Source organism: Heliangelus exortis, chromosome 25 (genome assembly GCF_036169615.1).
Source record: "Heliangelus exortis chromosome 25, bHelExo1.hap1, whole genome shotgun sequence".
NCBI lineage: Eukaryota > Metazoa > Chordata > Aves > Apodiformes > Trochilidae > Heliangelus > Heliangelus exortis.
Genome location: NC_092446.1, coordinates 451,424 through 475,878, shown reverse-complemented (window position 1 = coordinate 475,878; position 24,455 = coordinate 451,424). Strand labels below are relative to the sequence as shown.

General features: G+C 45.8%; 1 protein-coding gene across 2 annotated transcripts in view; it reads right to left on the bottom strand.

Moving 5' to 3' along the window:
* Positions 1 to 17,475, bottom strand: part of SYT6 (synaptotagmin 6) — a 33,548-nt gene extending 16,073 nt beyond the window's left edge. Inside the window, exon 1 of one of the 2 annotated variants that reach the window (XM_071768265.1) lies at positions 17,099 to 17,475. In XM_071768265.1, coding sequence (XP_071624366.1) covers positions 17,099 to 17,252 — 154 coding nt within the window. In that variant the 5' untranslated portion in view covers positions 17,253 to 17,475. The remainder of the gene's footprint in view (positions 1 to 17,098) is intronic. The other variant, XM_071768266.1, reaches the window with a different exon arrangement.
* Positions 17,476 to 24,455: the final 6,980 nt, after the last annotated feature.

Here is a 24,455-nt window from a genome sequence, read left to right as displayed (position 1 = left end):
ACAAACATTTATCTGCATTAGAAGAAATGCTTAGGATAAGGCACCCAGCTCTTATTTACATGGCAGAACAGAGACAGAGCCTTCTTGGGATGCTCTGCCTCTGGTATGAAGTTCTATTTGAGGTTAACATGATATGTAAAGCAAAAGAGAAATGCTGAATTTGTGAGCCCCTATCTTTCTGTGTGCACCCAAACTCCTCCAAAAACTGAGCCTGAGCCCAGCCCTCCCTAACCCCAGTACCCAGGCACTGTGAAAGCAGCTCATCAGCACAGCCTGTTGCACCTTGGATGGGAACTAATTAAGAGAATATGGTGGAACTACCTTTCAGCTTCATGTCACTGATAACTCCATAATACCCAGACTGAGTTACCAAAGGGAATAATTAGCAAAGTCCAAACAAAAAATGATTAATGCTGTGACAAAGCCATGATTACAATAGTCTGTTATCTGCAAGACAATACTGGTCTAATTATGGCAACACTGATTTTCATTATGGTGAAGTAGCTTGCGCTGTCATTAAAGAGATTCACAGGTAACTCTGAGTTTAAAATGAAGAGTTACATTAAATATATTCATGTAATTTATCTCTCCTTCCACCATCTCCCTATAGAGAATACAAAACATGTTTGATGGTTTCCTCAGTGCTCCCACATTTTTAGACATTCCAGCTACCTGTTGGACTGAAACAAAGTTTGAATACCACCAGTGGGAGTTCAGGGAGGGCTGAAGAAATCAAACGCTATACACTGAGGCCCAGCCTGGGGCCAGGGTTCTGCAGGAGGAGCCTGCACGAGGTGCTCACTGGTATGTTTTCCCATGGGCAATGGAAAATCTCAGCAGCAGACAGAGCTCTGGCTGGTTCACTCCCCACTCGGTTTCTTTCAGCTGGAAAATTCCAAGCTCTCACATGACCTGGAGCACACAACATCTTGCCACAGCAAATGGTCCTGGAAGAGCAGCTACAGGGGTTGGCAGACCCCAGAGGTAGGGACTGACGGGGATGCACCTTGCTTGTACTGGCTGCATGACTGGTTTTCCAGTCTAATATATTGACTGTTGCTCATACCATGTCAGGAGACATTTCCAAGCTTCTCAGTCCATTTTTGCTACATTTTTCTACTGCAGCAGTGCTCGTGAGAATGTATTGTTCTATTTTTGTAGGGCTTTGTATACATCACGCATTCAAATGATGGATTACTACAAGAGTTATTGCTGGAGGAGAAGGCAGGCAGCTCTGGGGCTACAAAAGACCACGTGGGGCACCCACCAACTGCTGATCTAATTTTCTCTCAATTGAGAAGCATCAGCAATGTGATTTTGATTAGCTGTGGGCTGGAAACTGGGCATGAGAAACTGGCGCCTAAGGAGGGAAGAGGGGAGCACAGGACAACAGAAGAAGCAAAGGAAGAGGTTTCCATTGAATACCAACTGTGGACATGTTTGTTTAGCAGTGCTGTTCAGCTTTGAAGCTTACAGGAGCAGGGACTGGAAGGACCAGAATCCAAATGCTAAACCAACACAACAGCACCACAGCCTAAACCAAAACACGAACCTCAGCAGAGCAAGGGAACTGTCCCTTTGGGAACAGAGCTCAGAGCAAACCCTGAAAGGCACCATCAAGCACAGCAGCAAGCAGAGCTCTTTGCAGCAGGAATTTCGAGAAGGAAACTGGCTGCCTTATAAATGGCTAAAATGCTGCGTTGGATGGAAGGTGAACTGCAGTGCAGCAGTGTGTAGCTCTCAAACAGCTCCTCATCCCCTCCCCAAGCATGCCATGGCTGTGAGAATGGTAACAGGACAAATAATAAAAACCATATTGTCTCTGGCACCTGATACAGCTTTAATTCTTGTAGAAGCAAGCAGCTCTCTTTAAAAGAACCCACAGCCAATGGGTGCCAGGGTCTGCAGAGCACACGGCAGTGAGAGGAAAGCACTGCAAATCTGCTCACCAGTTGCCTCTGCTGGGATTATGTCCAGCGTGCTGGTCCTCTGCTGATGTCTTCATTGTCAGGCCTACCCACTGCCACTTGGTTGTCATTTGAAACTTCTGCTACATTTCTTGATTTTCTGGTTGTGCTCTCTAAGCAGCTATGAGGGATAGGAATATGTCTTGAAATATTCTTGAGCTAGACAAGTCATTAGCAGCTGTCATTTCAAAGTCTAACTGCAGTCACTTTTCCTTTCACAGGCAGCCCGGGAACTGGAAGTATCGTGAAGCTCTGCAGCAGGGGCTGCTGCTCACACAACATCGCAGGCGTGGGTTGTTAGTGAGGGGGAAACAATTCATCAAGTTCTCAGCAGATGCTAAAGGACTGGGTCAGAAAACAATTATGGGTTGAGCAGAGCTCCTGTCATCCCTCAGACGTGATCTCATGCTGTGGGTGGTGATAAGGGTTGCAGAGCAGCCCCCACACAGCAGGAAGCCTGGCAGCAAGAGCCAGAGAGCACTGAGGATATCCATCACCCACAGGTCCAAACTGCTCTGCCCAGGGAGTGATCCCAGTGATGAGAGCAGGTGTCAGCTACCACTTACAGCACTTTCATACTCAGTTCGTCATCTGTAGAGTTCAGCAGCAAAATCCCTTCTAAAACCAGCACAGGGGTGGAAACCCTCATGCCATGAATGCTACAGATGTTCTGAGGAGACGTTCAGAGAGTCTCTGAAATGTCCCTCTGGAAATTCTGCAAACTCTGTCTTCCTCCTGCATGGAGCTAAAAGGAGATTTATCTTGTTCAGGTGCTCCCTCAGCCCTTGGCCACAGAGTCTCCCACTGTCAGCTCCCACCAGGAGCTTCCCCCTGCCAGGGTGGCTCTGCAAGAACCCAGGCAGAGCCACCTCCCCTCCTGGGCACACACAGACACACAGGGGATTGCAGGAAGATAGGGACAGGAATGCCAAACTGCCTATGCCAAAGTTTTGCTTAGATGGAAAAAAACTTCTAAAAAATTAATTTGCTGCTACCACAGGGTTCCTGCCATGCAAGAGCTTATTGGAATGCAAACTATAAGCTTCAAAGGGAAGGATGAATCAGACGTTATTTTGGGAGTAATTATATAAGATCATAAAATTCAAACCATCTCATTATTGCACGTTAAGTATGAAGACAACTGGCTCCACAAGGAGTCCTTGCAATGTTTCAGGCAGCTATGATCTGGGGTCCAAGTGCAAACAACATAACTCCTGTCCATACAAAACTTGCTCCATGATGCAATTCCAGGGCTTTGTTCACAATTTACTGTAATTCTTTAAGGGCTGTGGTTCTGTAGCTGGGAAAATGCCGCACGAAGGACGGGGAAACAGTTTGATGCAAACTAACTCCGTTTATTCGTACTCTTACACACAGTTATATACCTTATTCTTATCTCGCATAACATATGGAATTACCTGATTGATTAGTTACAGTTAGCATGTTACTACGCGATTAGTTACATGGTAGGGAGATAACAACCTCTGTTTTACACCACTCATCTGTTTTTCAGGAGATCTTGCAAGCAAGGGAGTCTGTAGAAAGTCCCGTGCTTATCTAGCATACTTGTAAGCAAGGGGGTCTGCATCTGCAGAAAGTCCCGTGCTTATCCAGCATGCCCGGGGCTAGGTTCACTCCATGGTTTGAGTGATAACCAGCCTGTCTCCATCAATTGTTCTGTGCTATCAATACATGCTGCCTTTATTCCTACATCTCCCCCCTTCTGTTGCACAAGAAAAATTTTAGAAACAGTTCTATCAAATATTCGCTGGATACATTGAAAAAGACAAGGCAATAACAAAAGCAAAATCAGAATTACAAACCCAGTATAACAAAGAATTTTAACAAAAGATAAAAGCCATCCTGTAAGTCCCATATCATGAAGCCAGGTTGTGAAAGCATCGCCGAGAGGGTTTATTTGTTGCTGAATCTTCTGTGTGTGACGCTTCAACTGCATGATGCTTGCGTGGATGCTTTCACTATGATCAGAGAGATTCATACAGCACATGCCTTCAAACTCCTGACAACCATGACCCTGGGCTAACAATAAAAAATCTATAGCAGCGCGATTTTGCAATAAAGCGTGTCGCAAACTATTTTGATCCACTAAAAGATTATCTAAAATTTCAGTAGTAATATTTGCTTGTTTTTCAGCCCAACATGCTAATCTAGCGAGGTTAGTAAGCGCGTTTCCTGCGGCAGCACCAGGAATAAAAAGAGCTAAAGCAGTTCTAGCAGCTACATTTAAAAGCTTAACATTATCATCACACTGTGGTGTGAGGCCTAGACTTCTTGCGTTACGAGCATGATATATAGGGTTAACTATCTGCCTTAATTCAGCATAGCGAGGAGCAAAAAGGGTTAATGAGCCTAGATAGCAAGGTCCACCTACCGCATTACGTGGAATGCCTTGCCAGGCCCTATCACCGCAGATCAAAAACACTGTGGGGGGCAAAGCCTTAGCAGTTTTTCTAACCCAAATAAGTTTAATGTTAGCTTTTGGGTTATGTGTAGTCCCTATCACCGGCATTGGCTTAGACCCATTGTACCCACAATATCCTGATCCCAGTCTATAATCTCCAGACATAGGACTGATGTCCGGCCAGGTATCAGGGTATGGTCTAGCAGCATACTTAGGACCAAGGACTATGCAAGTAGGTGTCCAGTTTCCTGATACATTGCCGACTGCCTGGGACCCCAATAGATTTAATTCTTGTGGATCCCAGGGAAGTGACTTTGTCAGCCCCAAAATAAGTTCTGCTGAACAATTTCCAAGTGAAGGGCTTGCTTTGCAAGATCCAGTTGAAAAGTCAGCAAACAGAGAAACATTAAAACCTGGGATACCTATGAGGCAGGTACGAAAAGGATCTGTAGCCGAGGCCATGGCAACGCAAAAATCAGTGGTGCCAGTTTCATTTGCCCATGTTACCCACATGTTTTGCCTTGGCGAGATTTCTAACACAGCATAACAATATACAAACAATTGCAACATACAAAGCCATTTGTATAGCATTTTGAGTGTGCGGAGAGATCCGTGCTATTTCTGTTCCTTCGGCAGTCCTTCGCGATATGGACGAACGTTCTTTGCCGGATACCACTTGGGTCCTGCCTCTGTGGAAATACAAGCGTAGCCCCTGCCCCACGTGATTAAAGGAAATGGGCCTTCAACTTTCCCGGACTCCAAATCCCGTACTAGTACTGGGGGCTTTTCCTGAAATTTAAAAAGATGATTACTTGCAAAATGCTTTGTAATTGGTGGGGCATTGTCTGAAAAGCAATTCAAGAAATTGAAAGTATATATAGCTTTTTGCAATCTTTCTTCTGGTGTACTTATCAATCCACCAGCTCCTCCTTTTTGTTTTAGTAAAAGTTTCTTAAGGGACTGATGGGAACGTTCAATAATTGATTGACCTGTCGGAGAATGGGGGATACCTGTCACATGTTTAATTCCCCATTCCGAAAAAAAGGTTTTTAAAAGTTGAGAAGAATAGGCAGGGCCATTATCTGTTTTAACTGTTTGAGGAACTCCTAGAGAGGCAAATGCTTTTAAAAAGTGTTTTTTGGCATCTCTGGCCTTTTCTCCTGTATGGCATGATGCATAAATAGCTCCGGAGAAGGTATCAATGGAAGAGTGTATATACTTAAGACGACCAAATTCGGAAAAATGAGTAATATCACTTTGCCATAGTTCAAGGCTTTGGAGTCCTCTAGGGTTAATTCCTCCTGCTAAAGGCTGAAAAGTAAATTGCTGACAATCAGGGCAAGCAGATAAGATATCAGCCGCCTGCTGTGAAGTGAGACCAAATTGTCTGCGGAGCCCTTTAGCGTTTGTATGGAAGAACATGTGGCTTAGGCGAGCCTGCTCAAAGTGATTAGGAAGAGGAAGCACTGACATAGTTAACAGGTCAGCCACTTTGTTTCCTTCGGCTATAAAGCCTGGGAGGGCTGTGTGAGACCTGATATGCATAATAAAAAAGGCGTGTTGCCGTTTGTTGATAAGATCAATCAGTGCTCTGAGCAGATTATACAGTTGCAAGTTGGAAATTTCTCTGAGCACTGAAGCTTCTGCTCGGAGAACAATACCTGCTACATAAGCCGAGTCTGTAATAATATTAAAAGGTTGGTTATTGAAAAGAGAAAAAGCTCTAGTCACAGCTGCTAATTCAACAAGCTGAGGAGAACCTGGGTGGAAGGTGATATCAGATTGCCAATCCTTGGTTTCAGGGTCTCTCCATACAACTACAGCTTTATGAGAGGCACCTGAACCATCTGTAAACACAGTAACTGCTTGTAAAGGAACTTCACTTCTCTTTGGAACTTCTGCAAGAGAAAAGGACAAGCGAAAGAGTTTATGCGGAGGAAAATGATTTGAAAATTGTCCCGTGAAGTCCTGTACGGCAATCTGAAAAGGAAGTGAATTCTGTAGGAGAAAAGAAAGATACAATTCAGTAACAGGCATATAAATTGTAGAGAAAGATTTGCCGGAAAGAGTTAACAGTCGCTCTCTGGCTTTCATAATGATTTGAGAAAACATCTCTGGCCGCTGTAAAATAGTTTTAGAGGATTGATTGGGCAGGAAAATCCACTCTAGAATCAACAATGGATCTGTAAGCGTGGTGTCCCATTGAAAAATCATGCCACAATATTTTACACCATCCTCTAAAATTATTAATTGAAAGAATAAATTAGGGTCCCACCGAGAAGCTTGCCTCTGTTCGATGGCTCTGCAAACTCTTTGTAATGCTGATTCCGCAGAGGGTGTTAAGTGTCTAGGAGCCAGTAAATCTGCGTCTCCTTTAAGAAGATCAAATAAAGGAGCCAATTCAGAATTTGAAATACCCAAAAGGGGTCGCAACCAATTAATAGATCCCAAAAGTTTTTGAGCATCGTGCAGTGTGGCTATCCGAGTATTAATCGATAGCATTTGCGGAATTATGGAATGATTGGTAATTTTCCACCCTAGATAATTCCAGGGGGCCTGTTTTTGAATTTTTTCTGGTGAAACTTTCAAACCTGCCTGATCGATGGCAGTTAACACAGATTCTATTGCTTTTTGTAACTCACCCTCAGCGGCAGCAGCAATTAACAAGTCATCCATATAATGATACAATATTACAGTTGAAAATTCAAGACGTACTGGGGCCAATATTTTGGCCACATACCACTGGCAAATTGTGGGGCTATTTTTCATGCCCTGAGGTAAGACCGTCCAATGGTAGCGTTTGAGAGGTGCTCCCATGTTAATGCTAGGCACAGAAAAGGCAAATTTAGGTGCATCATCAGGATGTAAAGGAATATCAAAAAAGCAATCTTTTAAATCAATAACAATCAAATTCCATTCCCGCGGGATCATTCTTGGTGAGGGGAGACCTGGTTGTAACGCTCCCATTGGCTCCATAACATCATTAACTTTTCGTAAATCATGCAATAATCTCCAACCACCTGATTTTTTCTTAATTACAAAAATAGGAGTATTCCACGGACTGAAAGTTGGGACTATATGTCCCTTTTTTAATTGAATTTGTAGCAATTGTTCTAGGGCGTTAAGTTTTTCTTCTGATAAGGGCCACTGGTTCACCCACACTGGATCCTGTGTTTTCCAGGTTAATTGTGGGATTTCACGCCCCTCTACAGTGACCCTCGTTAAAAACCCGTTTCCAAATGCAATCCCCATTGTGACAAAACATCCCTTCCCCACAGATTCAATGGCACTGGCAATACAAAAGGTCTAATGCTAGCTACCCTGTTCTCTGGACCAATGATTTGAATAATATCTTCACTCTGATAACTGTTACCAATTCCCCCTATTCCTGCTAATGGCTGTGCAGTGCGAATTAATTTCCACTGGCTCGGCCACTTAGCTTGGGAGATTACGGTAACATCGGCGCCTGTGTCAATAAGACCTGTTAACACAACTTGTTGACACCCGTTTTTAAGTTTACATTGTTTCAATGGTCTGTCCTTTGAGATCGCATGTGTCCAGTATATTTGCTGGCAGCCTGTAGATCCGAAAGCACCCTTCCACGTGGCATCGCGTATGGATCGTGATCATCAGGAAACAGATCTGGCTCTCCCCCCGGATCGAAAGGATCGGGCTCGAACGGGTCGTCGCTCGGCAAATCCGGGCTGGTTACCTTGGCTACAGTTCTGACAGGGGGGGCGTCTTTCTGCGCTCTTCCCTCTGGTAGCGGAGGGGCGCTGGGAACTGCAGAAGCGGCAGGAGTGTCTGCTCGTCTCGATTCCCGCGCTTTGACCCCTTCAAATACTGTTCGCCAGGAAAAAAGGAGTTTGATCGCTTCCTGATCCCCTCGCGTGCTCAGGTCCCATAAACGGACCCCTGCTTTATCCCACAGTTCAGATTTAAAGATAGTAACAGCAGTAACATCTGGGAATTTATCACGAACCCATTTTAACATGAGCTTAAGTTCATGATCCGAGATTTCCTTCTGTTGCTTAAGCAACAGTTCTCTCATAAGTTTATAAACGTCCTTTTCTTCATGGGAACTCTGACTTCCCATATCAACGTTTCTCCGATCTCACCTGCCAATCGCGAGGAGGTGCAAAATGGGGTGGCCACCCACTTCCAGGCTTCCTTTCAGCCTATCCAACGTTATCGGAGACTGCGGCCGGATGCTTCTTTCAGCAACTTCTACCCGGCGTTACGTCGAGTTCCCCGGCGTCACGTCCAGCATCACGTCGGGGTCACCATTTGCCGCACGAAGGACGGGGAAACAGTTTGATGCAAACTAACTCCGTTTATTCGTACTCTTACACACAGTTATATACCTTATTCTTATCTCGCATAACATATGGAATTACCTGATTGATTAGTTACAGTTAGCATGTTACTACGCGATTAGTTACATGGTAGGGAGATAACAACCTCTGTTTTACACCACTCATCTGTTTTTCAGGAGATCTTGCAAGCAAGGGAGTCTGTAGAAAGTCCCGTGCTTATCTAGCATACTTGTAAGCAAGGGGGTCTGCATCTGCAGAAAGTCCCGTGCTTATCCAGCATGCCCGGGGCTAGGTTCACTCCATGGTTTGAGTGATAACCAGCCTGTCTCCATCAATTGTTCTGTGCTATCAATACATGCTGCCTTTATTCCTACAGGAAAATCACTAGAATATGAGACATTGGTAACTTTTTGTTCCTTTTTGGATAAGTTTTTGTTCCTTTAACAGTTGTATAACAAGCTGCAGTCAGAGCAAGTTCACAGGCAGAGCTGCACCACCTGCCCTTAGAGACTTGTCCAGCCACAGGACTCTGAACCCAGGGCCATCTTCTGCAGAGGAAAGAATCAGACCCATGAGCTTAGACAACTTTGCTGGCCTGTGTAACCAGAAGGGGAACTTTGAGCTGTCAGCAATGCACCATTTCTTTTATCAAAGGTAATATAAAAAAAAAAGAAAAAAAAATAATGTTCCAAACCAAAGGAAACATCCCCCAGTGATTTAGGCCACTTTGCCTCTTAATCAGCTGTTCTCTAGAGTATTATAAATGAGATAGTAAGAGTTGTCATTGCTTTATGCCTAAGCGATGACAACCTAATGAACTATTATAAGACACACTGCATATAATTATAGTACATAGCAGTGTGCTGATCCCATGACATGTTACTATAATATGCTGTAGCAACATCTGTAAACACCTCGGCAGCGCTGAGCACACATGATGTCCCTGGGCTGAGGAAGATGACACTGAGCATCATCTTCCTCCTGTGATGTGCCCCTGTACATACAGGACCTGAGCCAAGAACACAGACTTGCTGAGGCTGCTCAGCAGGGGTGGGAGGCTCTACCCTGACTGATGAAGCTGAACAGAGCTGGGCAGAGAGAAGATCACCGTAATATGGACACTTCTGGGGTGCAGAAATACAAAAGGATTTCACAAGGCAATGCAAACAAAGGAAGCAAAAGCTTTCACTGTCACACTCTCTCTCTTAAGTGACCAAAGACCCCAGACATTAGAATTTCCCTTCAAAAACTTGGTTGAAGACTTGACTGTTGTCAGACATCTGAGCAGCCAGGCTCCTCAGCACCCGTGTCCAGGCTCACGGCACTGGAGCTGCCAACCCAGCCCTTCTCTTCACACAGAGAGTTTTGGGGAAATGCCTCCCTGTCACTCCCTCTTTTACTCCATTTTTGGTAAAAAAAAAAAACAAAAACCAACTAAAATCAGACTGCCCTGTGATCTCAGGATAAAGCTTGACTGCCAGAAAGAGGGTCTTCCCACCCCAGCCCGGCAGAGAGAGCTGATCCTCATCACAGCATGAGTGCCCAGGCAGCCTCCAGCCCTACCACCCATGGGTTGGGTGAGAGGACACAGACTGAGAACCTGACAAAGCAGAGCTCAGCAGAGCATTATTGTTGGGACCTGCCCCACAGAAAACCTGGAACAAGAGGTGCAGGATTCATCCAGAAATCCCCTGGTTCTGGCTGACACACAGACCTGTATCCTCGGGAGCTCAGGCTGCCCGGTAAAGCCTTTTAGAGTAGGACCAAGTAAACCCATATTGTGCCCTCTCTCTCTCTCTGTCTCTCAGCCTCTGGTGCTGACAATACCTGGTATCCACAGGATGGACAGTCCTTTCCGCGGGGCAAACAGCACCAGGGTTTTGCAGTGGGCTCTGGGCAGGACCCTCAGCACCACCTGTGTGCGACAGACACCCAGAAATGCAGCAGTTATGGAAAGAGCATTTCTTTGTTCAAGCTCCCCTGAATGACCAGGGATCTTCCTCCCTGGCCACCCTGCTCCCGTCATTAGCTGCTGCTGCTGTTTCCATCAGATTGTAACAAAGACAGAGATCTTTAACTCTAAAATGTGCTATGCAGTGTTGTGCTCAGGCTGGGCTGCCTGATCCCACAGATTTATTAAATGGGTTCTGAGTTCCCTTTTACCCTTTTCCAACAACTCAAATCACTCCTTGCTGTGCAGCTTAGAATCCTTTTAGCACGAACACTTTGACCAAAGACCAGATTCAGAACTGAGCTCTAATAAGAGTGAGCAGACCTTGCAGACATTCAAATGATGAAGTACTGCATATGGAGACAATGCTCTAAGGAGGTGCTCGCTATACGCACCCAGCACTGCTGGTGCAAGAGCACGTGTATTTCTTTGTAGCACTTATAAACATGCATAGGAAATCTGAGTGATGCTTACATTGCCAGAGACACTCATATGCTAGAGTTTCTGTGCAATCATTCTACGGAACAAGATACTCTAGGGCTCTATGTCTTCATGATGGCTTTGAAAGGGCTTGTATGAACTGAGCTTCTGGCATCCTGCCTTTAGTCTTCACTGCACAGTTTCCTGTGATGCTGTCAAACACTAACCTGCTACAGCATAACAAACTGAACCAAACAAAAAGGCGGCCTTAATTAGCACCGGCTGTTCCGCTAAGTACAAGACACCCTTGCAGGATAACTTTCTTTTTTTCCCACAAATACGGAAAATGTACAACTAATGTACTATCACCTGAACTATCCCTTCTCAGTCCCTCTAGGATGCCATTTTGCAATGTACAAATATAATTAAAGACAATGCATGGCAGGGAGACAAATCACATCTCCTCCAAACAACTGCCGGCGCAAGTGACTGATATGTTAGCGAGTCCACTGAATTGAAACAATAAGGGCTGTTACAGACAAGCTTCCAGGTTTACAGTATACAGATAGGAAGGAAAAACGTATATTATCACGTTTGAAAAAGAAAAAACAAATACTAAAGCTAGAAAAAGATGCCTAAGCATAAAGAGATGGAAACCTAGGGTCCTAAGGTAGAATATGCGATGGTACCTAGAAACAGAAATAGTAAGAAGAAGATACTGGTAACAAACCCAATGATAGTTGAAACTACAGTCTAATGAAACATTCTCTCAGACATGAGATCCAGTTTTGGTCCTGTCTTTCTCTCTGAACACTGAATGCACACATGTGAGACTGACAGAGAATGCAGGGTAGGTGCTGCAGGCTGTGCACATTGCACTGGGATGACTTCAGCACAGCAAGGATGTCAAGCAATAAACACCTGCAAACAGAAAAACAGCTTCTCAGAGCCACCCCACAAAACAATGGAGAAGATTGGAGTCGGGCTATGCCCTGATTTGAACTGGCTAAAAGCACATGCTTGGCTTCAGGGAAACGCAGGCAGAATACTGAAAGCAGAAGAATTTGCTTCAACGGCAAAGGCAGAAACTGCTGAAGCAAAATGTTTGTCAAAGAAAAGAGACTGTTATGAAAAAAAGGCAACAAATTAACAAAGTAACTTCAGAAATGTGGACTTACCAAAGAGGTATCTGCTCCTCAGTTCAGTCCCTGGCCACTGTCCTCAGCCTGCTCACACACCAATTAAAACCAGCAGCAATCTGGCTGCCTGTTTCTATGGAGTTTTAGATGCTGATCCCTGACTATGCATGAGGCTACTGCAGCTGCACTGGAATAGGCTCCCGAGGTCTGCAAAAAAACCCACAAACATGACCAGCCTCCCTGTACTGCCTCAGGAATGAATCAACCAACTGCAATTAAGCAGATGCAAACCTGCATCTACGCAGGGAGGGATTTACAAAGCTCCTAAGCACACTGACACAGCTACATAGGTGCATTTTATTTACCAGGACCATCACAGGGAATACCCAGAGGCAGCTGTAGAATCACACACAATAGATAAGCAGAGACACATGTACATATCCCATATAATATGTTTTTCCCCCAGATCAGTTTTTAATTTAATCTTAATACAGGTCTGCAAACCTTCCTCTGGTAGCAAGGTTTGCACTTGACACCTTCAGGATCAGAGCACAAACCTGTTTTGCTTGAGCTAAAGAGCAAATCTGTTGAATGAAGCTCCAGCTGGCTCTTTTCCTGCCAGTGGACAAGACACTTGCAGGAGAAATCAAGACCCATTTCGCAAGGTCATTACTCTGTGATAAGGAAGATCTTTGCCCCAAAGTGTGACTTCTCACATTCCTGGCCTCTGGAAACACGAGCTCCATTGATTAATATTAGCCTTGGCTGAGTGGCTTTAAACATGTTTACTGTTATATTTCCTTAGAATTTTATTCCAGCTAGTAAGTAAATTCAAGTCTTGCCCAGTTTTCTTGGGTAGTGGATGTAGGCATCATGTATCAATGGATGAACATATCATCGATTTTGCCTAATTATTGTCATATTATCCTGTCAAGGGATAACTGTTTTTCAAGAAAATACTCTAGTAAAAATTGTTTCATATAAAACTGAACTTTCTGCATCAACATTCCTGCAGTTAACGAGAACCTATAGCACAAAAATTCACCCATTTTTCCTGCCTGTTGGAAGAATACTTATGTACTTCTGGGTTTAACATTTTAACAGCATTTGTGAGGTGCCAGGAGGGTGTTCAGCAGTGTACAAGATGGACTGCCTGCATCATGAAGTTTAAAGAGAACAGTTCACACAAAGGCCAAAACACTAAATGTGCTCTGCATTATTTCAGGACTAGAGCACAGAAAGGACAGCTGACAAAGTCTTATAGGAAACAGAAATTACCATAAAATTTCTTCCAGCTTTACATTTTCCCCAGCTGTCCTTTTTCTTCCTCTCCCCTCAGCTTTCATACCCTGCACTAGGAAAGCATAAGAACATTTTGCTGAGGACAGTACACACATGCAATGTGCCAGAATCACCAGGGGGCTGCTGCACACAACCCTGCAGTGAGTTTCTGGGTAAAAAGTTCAACATGTATTCACATCATCCATTGTATGCTCCAGTTGTTCTACAGGATAATGAAGATTCTTGCAAATGAATACAATAAGGAAAATAAAACCAACCCAACTTACGTTACCTTAAAGAAAGTCACAACACACTATTTCTGGAGCTGGAAATCAAACCAAGGGTTTGCTCCTGGATGTGCTCTGATCCTGATGTAAATTCCCCCCCATACCCACACAATGTCCTTTAAAGTCAGCAAGCACCACAAGCCACTGTCTGCAGCCACACTCCACCAGTTCTGCACCTTCATTTCAGAATGACCATTTTGTTTTTAAATCCCTCTGCAGGATCAAGCTCCACAGCCAGGCCTGGGGAGCAGGAGCAGCACCCTGGAGCTGCTTCTGTCCCTGGCAGAGGGATGGGCGAGGAGGGGTCTGTGAGCCCTTCATTAGGGCTTGTCCACAAATCTGCTCTGTCCTGGAGCCCTGGCTGCACCTCCAGGGCAGAGAGTGGATGTATCTGTTTGCTCAAGGCACATCACAGCAGTGGTAAATGCTGTCCCTCTGTCATAGGCTCTCTCACACTGCCTCCAGCCTCTGCCTGTGTAGCGTCAGGCTCACGGCATCGCTGCACAACAGCTGAGGGCTGGCAGGGAAGAGAGCTGTCAGATGGAGGGAGCTACGGGGGAGGATTTTAGATAGGCACAACAAAGGGATGCTGCATCTTGCTCGATCGAAGGCCCACAGCCAGGAGATCAGTTCTATTCCTGGCACAGCCATGGGCCAGGCTGCAGGCAAGTGCTCACCCTGGCGCTTCCACTGATGCAGCCACACCAAAATCCTCCCCAGCCAAATAACTTCTTTTTCTGACACACTTAGCTGCTGGATTACTAGCCCGCAGCAGCTTGCAATGCCCTTTTGTTGTGAGTAGAGCCACAAATGGCATTCTGGAAAAACACTGCAGCTATATTTCTGTCATTGACTTTAAACAGGAGGATCTGCACTTGCATAACCTGAACTAAAGAGAGCAGAGCAGTACCTACTTTATACACCAGAGCACTTTCGACCACCAGTTCACAATGGCTTAAAAAGAAAATAATCATTGCATTCAACCATATTCTGACATATTCTTACATAAACTGCCCAGTAATACCTTCATATTCACAGTTTTTTTCCACAGCCAGATGTAGTTCAAGAAGACTAGTGATACCTGGCTAATTTCTTTGTGGCTCCACAGCATGCCCAGAGAGTACTGTTCTCCATCAACACACAAAACACCAGAAAATACCAAACCACCTTTCAGGGTCTAGTGGTAAGCAGGCAGGCAGAAGCAGCCCTGGCTCTCATCTTTGGTAGTGTTGGAGTATATTCATCTGCCCACGAGCTTCATTGAGGTACTTGACAAGGCAAGATGATTTAGCTATTAGCTAATGGAGTCATCCAGGAGGTAAGAGAGAACCCGTTGATCTCACACAGTGACGATGAACTGGGACAATTTTACTCCAGTGAACTTTGCATCCAGGTTGCTGAACCTGTCCATCACCAGGCAGGACCCCCTGCTCACCCTGCATAGCTCCTCTGGATTACTAGCCCTGTCAGTACCCAAATAGCAATCTGCCTTAAAACCATATCACAGCTCACCTTCCACAACCTCCCTTTGTGTATCTTTACAAGGAAGGACTCGCAGATATGAACACAGGACTCCAGGTGGCAAATTCACTTAACGTAAGCCTTCAGTGTAAAATTCACAGAGCACAAACACAGATAATTAGACAAACATCCAGACAGTAATGGGAAAGATATCTTACCACTGTAACTATTGCATTAGTTCACACTTAATGCAAATAGCTTTGTTTCCCTTGCTGGAGCAGTTTCACATACAGGAATTTGGGAAATATCAGCACTACTGTCCCCAGTGCCCCCAGCAATGCCCAGACACAGATCGGGTGCAGCCGTGCAGAACAGAGGCAGCAGCTGTGACTGCAGCCAGCCCAGCACTGCTTGCCAAGGGCTCTGGGGTCCAGGGTGACACTTAAACCAGGGATCAGCCCTGACAAATGTTTGTGACATTAACAGCAGATGTGTCCATGTCTTGAAAATGGGGTCCTGAACAGGCAGCACAAACAAATGTCAGGCAATTATCTGCAATGCAACATCAGGACAGACAGAACACGAGCAGAAGAGGTATTTCTGATGCACATAGCCAGAAAAATGATAATTTCAATACCAAGCAAAAAAAATTCACGAAGCACGCAGTAAGTTAATGCAATAGAGAATATTGCCGCAGCGGATGCAATGCATAAAGAAGTGACAGCAGTGGCAGGAACCCTTCAGAAGGCGCAGACAAAAAGCAAAAGCATTTTAAGAAGGTAACTAAGTTACAAGCAGAGTGGAATGTGAGATGAAGGTGTTGGGCTGGACATACTGGGAAAAGTGTGGACGCACCACTGTTAAGCAAGCAGATGTCAGGAGAGCTGCCAGAGTGCCCTGGGTGCCCAGCCCCGAGGTGAGGAGCTGGCAGAGATGGGCAGGAGGAGTTGGAGCAAGATGACACAAAATGGATGGGGACTGAGGGGCTCCTGTGCTGCTCCTGTCCCCAGAGGAGAGGAAAGGTTCTGAAAACTTGGGCTGTGAAAACAGGATGGGTTGGTGGATCATTACTTACAGACCCCTTGAAAGAAGCACTCTATGGAAATGTTCCAATACACAAACAACTTAGAGCATGTTATAAATCATGCTAAAAATCATGGGATTTTGTTTTTGCTCCTCAGCATGTGAGCTGGGGCTGGGAGCTAACCCTGCCAATGTCTTCTGAAGATTCAGAACAGGACAACTCCTCCGGAACAAGAAGTTGTGAGCAGAAGTGTACAGAAAATTAATCCCTTTGCAATAAAGAAAAGTCCCATTGCTCTTAGAGTTGTGTGCTCACTCTTGACTCATTGTTAACATGCTAGTAAGGCTCCCAAGCTCTACAACCTAAGAAAGTAAAACAAATACATGGAAATGTTAAGATCCCTTACCGGTGAACAAAAAATCCGTGCAAGTCCTTCCTTTTCTCTAACTGGGATACCAACAATCAGTTCCTGTCATCTCAGTTACTTAAATAGTTTCATTGGTTTTTTTTTGCTTTATACAGAACAGGAGTCTCTGTTTCTAAACTTATTCTCATTAACCACTTCCTCAGCAGCACGTTCCCAGTCTGCCTCTCCTCTGCATCTGTCCCCACCAGGATGTCTGGCTTCCCAGCAACAGGTGAGGTAGCACTCACCTCCAGAACTTCACAGTGGAACATTTGTGAAGGAAACCAACCACACAGCAACACATATGGAGATCAACACCCCCCCCACCCCCCCCCAGTCCAACACTTGCCAATGTCTCCTTTTCTCTGGAGCATCCTCCTGCTCTCTGGCACCGTGCCACTCCAGCAGGGCCAGGGTACTGTACCTGGCTCAGCGATGATCAGGCTCTGGTCAGAAGGCAGCAAGAGGAATTCCCTGCAAGTGTCCAGGTCCAAGCTAGGCAGGCTTTTCTTCTGGCACAGCTCGGTGACAATGTGAACTGCCCTCTGACAGCGACTGTGGTCCCTGGCACCGCTCATCTCCCACACCGCATCCTTCACTGCCCCTCTGCTCCCTGAGAAACTCAGACTTGGAGAGGAGGGTTTGGTTCTTTTGTAATCTTACAGACGGGCTCACACAGTTCCCTGCTCTGGCATGGCAGCAGCCTGAGAGACACTGAGTGCCACCAATGCTCAGGGTCCATCCAGGTCTCCAGGAGACACCACTCCCAGCCCTGCCACTGCTCTGTGCCTTATTGCCTCTGAGATCAGAGCTCTGTTTACTGCCAAGGCGTGTTCCAGGCAAGGAACCTCCTACTAAACTCAGTTTTGTGCCCTCCATAATTCATTGTTAAAGCTGCAGCCCAGATAATGCTTTTTAACCCTCTCATTGCTGCCTCTTCTCCATTCTCCAGGTGCAGCATTTCAAATCCCTGCCCCAGAGCAATTCTGCAAAAAAAAGTGAATGCTGTAATTTTCTGGCTGAGGAGGGCACTTCATCAGACCAGAGAAACAAGCATGCTTCCACAAACACTGCATAAACTGCTTAAGACTGCCAAAGCCAACACAGGAAAAGCAGCAGGCTTATTGATTTGTTTGTGTTGGTCCTAACACAATAGGCTGCAGATGGCAACAAAATGAGAGTGCCATTGTATTTCATAATGAGAGTTTAAAAATTATTTTCTGCAGTATTTTTTTTATTGCTATTGTAACTTAGCAGACAGGTCATGCCACATGGCAGAGTTACACTTTTGAACAGAATCTATTTGACATGCATGGGAAAAGAAGCAACTGTATAACAGGCAATTAAAATTAGGCACAGCAGAATGATTTCTTGCAGCTTCTGGAGCAGAGGAGCTAGTACAAACATAATGAGCATAATGGGGAGCCAGGGCTCAAGCTTCACAGGTCCCTCAGCCCCACATCACAACACAGTATGTTTAGATTCATGCCACTCTGTTTATTTTGTCTGTTAATTACTTGCTGAAGCACTTTGAGCTACCCCACCAGGTGAGTCCCAGGAGCTATGCAAGCACCCGAGGCAACACCTGGACCACAGGTCCTCCATCACCCTGCAGTCTCCAGAGGCTGTATCTGAGTTCCTGGGAGCCCCAGCTGCTGGGTGAGCCACTCACTCCTGACACAAAGGACCTGAGCAACCTCTCAGGGATGTGCCAGCCACAGGGACCGCAGGGCTCCAACACCCCTGTGCAGCTCCAAACCAGACTCTCCTGATCACACCAGTCCTCCTTGCCCAGAACAATGTGCTCCAGGCATGGTACCATGGTACAGGCTGCTGACACATCTTCATCCAGCATAGGAACCTCTGGCTGCCACAAGCAACTCAGCTACTAAGCACTTCTCCTTCCAAAAACTTGTGTTGCCATGACAACTTGAGTGAACTCTTCTATTAAAACACCAATATCCTACCACTGGTCACAAAGAGACACTATCAATTAGACACTACCACCTCCTGGTCAAAGCTGTATAACCTTCTGCTGCCAACAGTCTGAGGCATACCAGCAGGTTAGGAAGAATGTCTGGAAGTGTTTATCACATGCAAGCAAACACCACCAGCTGCTTTCTGGCAGCACTCCAGCTTGCAAGGCTCTGTGTTTGTTGATCAGAGATTCCAGACTTTGCAAGGCTGCAAGCTAAACTTGTGATTTGCCAGAACTCCAAGCTCAGGTGTTGTTTGCAACTATTTCACTAAACCCACCCACCTATTTATCTTTTTAAGGAGCTTGAAAGTCCAATTATGTCTCAAACATGCCTGAAGAAGCAATCATTCCCATCACTGACACACCCAGCCTTCCTCTTTGCCTCCCTGCTTTGGGTCCATACAAAATGGACCACCATGAGCCTCCAAAACTAGCACCAAGAGAGGAATTCCTAGAGTACATCAGCCAAGCATTGCATTTGAAATGTGACTTTACCTTAAAGAGATTTCAGCAGACAAAAACAACCAAACCCTTAGAAAAAGGCTAATGTCCAATTGAGACCTTGTAACACAGAAATCAATAACAAAATTAAATTATTTCTAACAAAGCTAATTTTATTTCAAAGACAATACCAAGAACTTTTACTTTTAACTCTGAAGTCATCTGGTCCTGGCAGAGCTAGTGAACCCTGTGGGGGCTCAGCAGGTCCATCTGGCTCACACTTACCCTAGCACTTCCCACATCCCCTCTCTGGGAAGCTTTTCCCCACAGCTGCATTCATGTGGCATTCAGGATTGCACAGTGTGCCCTCCCCTCCTGGCAGCATTTACCTACAAGCACCAGAGGCAATATTGCCACTAATGTTTGAGGAACTAGGAAGCTTTGTAGAATACAGCAGCTGTGTCACTGAGGGTGCATTTGATGCATATCTAATTCCAGGTTGTTTATGTGTAAAGTCCAGGCATGGTTAACAATAGGTACAGTATTTTTTTTATTTAATTTTTAATAAATCTCGTGACACCTATGGGAATGTGTGCTACTAAAGTGGGATCACAAATAGATTTGTCCAGCTGAAATAGAACACGCTATTCGTTTAATTTGGATTATGATCTACTTGAAGCTGAATTATTTTTTTTTTAAATAATGATCAAATTTGGAGAGGGGGCAGCAGTGTTTCTTTATGCTAGTTCTAACTGAAAGTATGATATCGTTTACTCTCCAGTTATTATTATTGGAAACAGCTCAAAAATTATTTAGAGCTTCTTGCCAGGAGAAAGGACACTGATCTGGATCCTTTGGCAATGCCAGTGTGCCATCTGTGGATAAATGCAACACGCACTGCTGTGCCCCTCCACACACGGCGTGGCCACCTGGAGCTCCCGCGGTGGCAGACGGTGCAAGCAGGGAGCAAAGCCAGCAGCTCCCTGTCCCTGCACGGAGGGGAGGAGAGGACCCTCGGCATGACAGACAGAGCTCCGAGGGTTATTAACATCCAATACGAGTAACTGAGCTCAAACTAACAGCTCCCCGAACAAGCTCGGCGCTCTGTGTGGCACGGAGCCCGCAGCCCCAGTCCGGGAGCAGCCGGAGCTCTGCGGTGCAGGAAAACGAGAAGCGCTTCCCATGGTGGAGAGGGCAGCTCAGCTGAGCTGTGTTTTCCCCAAAGAGCAATGATTCACAGTATTTTGCACAAAAAGCACAGATTGGTCCCCTCCGTCTCCAGAAGAAACATTCGCCAATGCAAACGTCTCCAGGACCCTGCTCTCTCACACTGCTGAGCAAGGAAACCTGCCAAGGCTCTGTTTATTGCACAAAGCAACACTACAAACATAAAGGAGATGCTGGTTCCTCACCTGTGTGTACAAAGTCTCTCCTGGCTGCACATTCCCAGAATAAGGGGGTTTTGAGAGCCGTTAATTCTGGACACGCCTCTCCTTGAATATCCCACCAAAACAAGGGAAAGGGAAGGAAAAAATAATCCTGAATTTGTAGCCTGAAGTGACAGTCCTGGGACTGTGCTGCAAGCAAACTCTGAGATGAGAAGTTAATAAAAGATAAAGAATTAATTTACATCCTCAGGACAGCGTGTGCTGGACCCACACACCAAAAAGGCCACCATGGCTGCAAGCTGCTCTCCTGAAGCCTCAGCAAGGTAATGCTGTGAAATGCCAGCTTTGCTCTTTAAATGGCACAAAAATGTGTCTCAGTGTCCTGAAAAGCACTGATTCCAAGAGCCATTGCTGCTTATGGCACACAAAAATGCCTGAGTGCATCAAGGCCAGGAGCTTTCTAGGGGCAAGACTATCATCAAAAATTGTTTTCTGATGATGGGACTTTTGAATTACATTTTATTGACCTGGAATATCCACAAGGTGAACAGTCACGGCATGATTTGGCAGGGCTGTAAGGTCTAAAATGCCATCTCTGCTCCAGCAGCATCAGATTGCTGAGGGACATCAGACGAGATCGTATCAGAGAGCCGTGGCTGTGAGTATTGCTGCTGCCAGCCAGCCCTAAGAACCATTAGCTAAATAGCTTGGAGTCCACTGACCTTCCAGTCTCCAAGCATCTGCATTTAACACAAGGCACAATCTCAACAAAACTAATGAAGTGAGAATCCAGGGCCCACACCTGCCCCAGGGCTTGACATTTTGGTGGCTTCCAAGCCAAGCTGTGGGAGCCCTCAATATGGCACCTCCTCCCAGGAATGAACATTGGGCTGGCATTAGATCCTTTTTAGCTCCTCAGTTCCTTCAGTTTCCTGATTTATAAAGTTAGTCACTATCTCCCAGCACATCAAAGGCATGTTTCTGTGATGCTATGATGGCCTAAAATGTGGCTGTTGTCTGATAGGCAGCTGCTGGAGGGATTAAGCTGGGCTTTGCATAAACATTAGTGACAGATGTTAACACAGTCTTTTACTGAAAAGAGATGAAAAACTGCGGCTTTTAGGGTCTAATTTCAACCCTCTGTGCCACGGACACTATTATGGCATCAGTTATTTTAAAAAGACCGCACTTTCCTCCAGGGCCAATAAAATGCTGGTGTCAGAACACAGAAGACATTAAAATTTGTCTTTGGCAATAACGTGCTAAAGATTCCCAAGAAGCCCAATGTCTCACACACCCCTCAGCTGCTCTAGCTCAGGAAAGCTGAAGAACACCATGGCAAGCGCTGTTGCAGCAGCCTCCAAGTCTTCCCTGGTGGCATTAATATTTTCTGAGCAGGATGAGAGTTTGGTCAGTGATTTCCACTGGCTGTTCATCCAACTCTTTAAAGCCCAGGGAGACTGATAACATTTTCTCCCAAGGCTCAAAAATGTCAACAGGCAAGGACACAGCCATTAGCACTGGCAAAAAGTTATTTACATTGTAGGTCTGCTGAGGTGCTAGTCGAACACCCTCCTCAGCACTGCTCTCAGCCAGAGAGATGCCCTCCACCTCCACAGCCAAGGGCTACCAAAGCAGCAGCCCCAGACAGGGACAGCCCAGACACACAGTGGGTGGTAGCCCAAAGGCAGCAGCACCCCATCCCACAGGACCCTGCTCCCAGGATCAGGGTCAGCCCCAGGCAGTGCCCACACCCTGACAGGACCCTCCTGGCTCAGATCACACTGCAGAAGTCATCTCTGCACATTATTGCTAAACCTTATGTACAAACAAGAAAGAATACTGTTTAGTTTAAAGAAGTAAGAACATGACTTCAATCAAGTTCTGACAATTTACACCACCTACAAGTGTAGCCCCATAAATCACGTCAGACACATGCATAGAGAAAGCCTTCTCTGAAGCCAACCACAGTGCACACCATACAGTAAAGACAAGAAAAAGATTGGAAGTACAGAGTAGGAGGGAGTCTCCAGGCCCAACAAGAACCTTATTGAATTACTTTCTACAGAAATTAGTTTTCAACAGCCAGCAGCAAATAAGGTGGCCTGATATATTTATGTTCTGCTCAGACACTAAAAGGACATCAGGTCTGTGTGTGTCTGCAGGAGAATTAGATTGATTATAAATAGGCAGAAGATTAAATTGGTTTGACATGTCCACAGCCACCCCATGAGCCAGCAGCACATTGATTATCATCAGCTCACTCTCTGTGAAAAGGAACTGGAAACTTGCACAGTTAACAAAGATCATACTGCAGCTCTGGACACCAATCCAGGAAAAGAAACCTTGAACTCTTTGGTCACACCAAGGACACACAAACCTAAGAGACAGCCACAGGTGCAGGGCCAGGGCACAGGGCTCCTGTCTGGAGCTGATGCTCAGACCTTGCTTCTTTCAGGAGCAGCTGTAACCCTGTGGTTGTGATTTCTAACTTCATTACTTGCTCTGCTGATGAAAAGGACCCTGAGACACAATATCTGGCAACAAAAGATGTCTGAAGATCTCCTTCTTGGACAAGTTAGAGAAGCCAGAGCTTATGCTACATGCCTAACTCAAACAAAAAGCTCACCGTTGCTTGTGGCTGTCACCAACAGCGTTCAAAGCAATTGCCAGAGACAGGGCAACAAAACTGATCACCACCTCAGCAGCTCCTGCTTGCTGGAAGCTTCCCCGGGCACTCCTGCCTCTCCACGTCAGAGACCAAGGGCTGAGGGTGCAGGGTCACCAGCTGGGGCTGAGCCCTCTGCCTGCTCCACATCTCCCGGTGGAAGGAGGCAGGGACACCGCAGCTATGCCCACCTCCGGTGGCGAAATCACCGGCGGCTCTCTGCTGGCACATCCAGGTAGTGAGCACAGAACCCTGTTCAGATGCAGAGAGAAATGAATAAGACTGCGGTCCCGGGTTACCACATCCCATTTACACAATGACCCCGGGGTGTAGGGCAGCGAGCGCCCCAGCAGGTACCTACAGAGGGCAGGGCCACCCTTGCCTGAGAATTCCTTCACAAGGGAAAACTATTTGCTCACTCCTCGAGACCAGCACAGACAGCTGTGTCAGAGCACCATCTGGTGACACATTCTGTATAAAAGATTTTAAAGAACGGTTAATTTACAAAATCTTAGCAGAATGATGCATGATTTATAGTTACCTCTGCTTCCATGCAGGGTGTGGCTACAGAAGCTGATTATGCACGGTCCACTCCATGCTTCCTGTTGAGCTGAAGCAGAATTCATTGCTGAGCACCTGACAGCCTACAGACTTGTGCAACACCTTTCTTTGGAAGAATGCTTGGTCCAAGATAGCAGGCAATGGCAGCATCACAGCTTGTTTCACTGCACACAGACAATATTAACAACACAGAAGTAACCTCCTCCTCTTTCTTTAGATTGCCAACCTCACCTCCTGGATCCCAGCACTATCCAACCCAGGAGTGGGCTGGCCACCAGATTGCTCTCCCTGTATTTCGAATCATACCTTGCACAGAAGTGAAGGGCCACACGTCATGGTCCCTGATACACCAAAATACACATTTCTTAAGCAAAGGAACACACTTGCCCAGATATGCATTCACTACAGACTAATATCTAGCAGGTAAAACACTAAGCCCCGCAGAGCAGACTGTGACAGACAGGTGGCAGATAAAGAGCATCGTTCAGCTATATGTGGGTAACTGTAGCAAGTTACAGATCAGGCAATTCCACCTTCCTTTTCATTTTTTCAGTGCTTTCTGCAGAGCCATCCCCACCCCAGGTCAGGCCTGTCAGATCTGCCAGGCCATGGGAAAGCTCCGGGAACAGAATACACAGGAGCTGCACACCTCGAACCATCTCCTCCAAGTCTGCACCAAAATTAAGGCTGCCAGCATCACAAACTAACCACAGAAATCCTTAAAATATTTGTATTTCGTGTACTA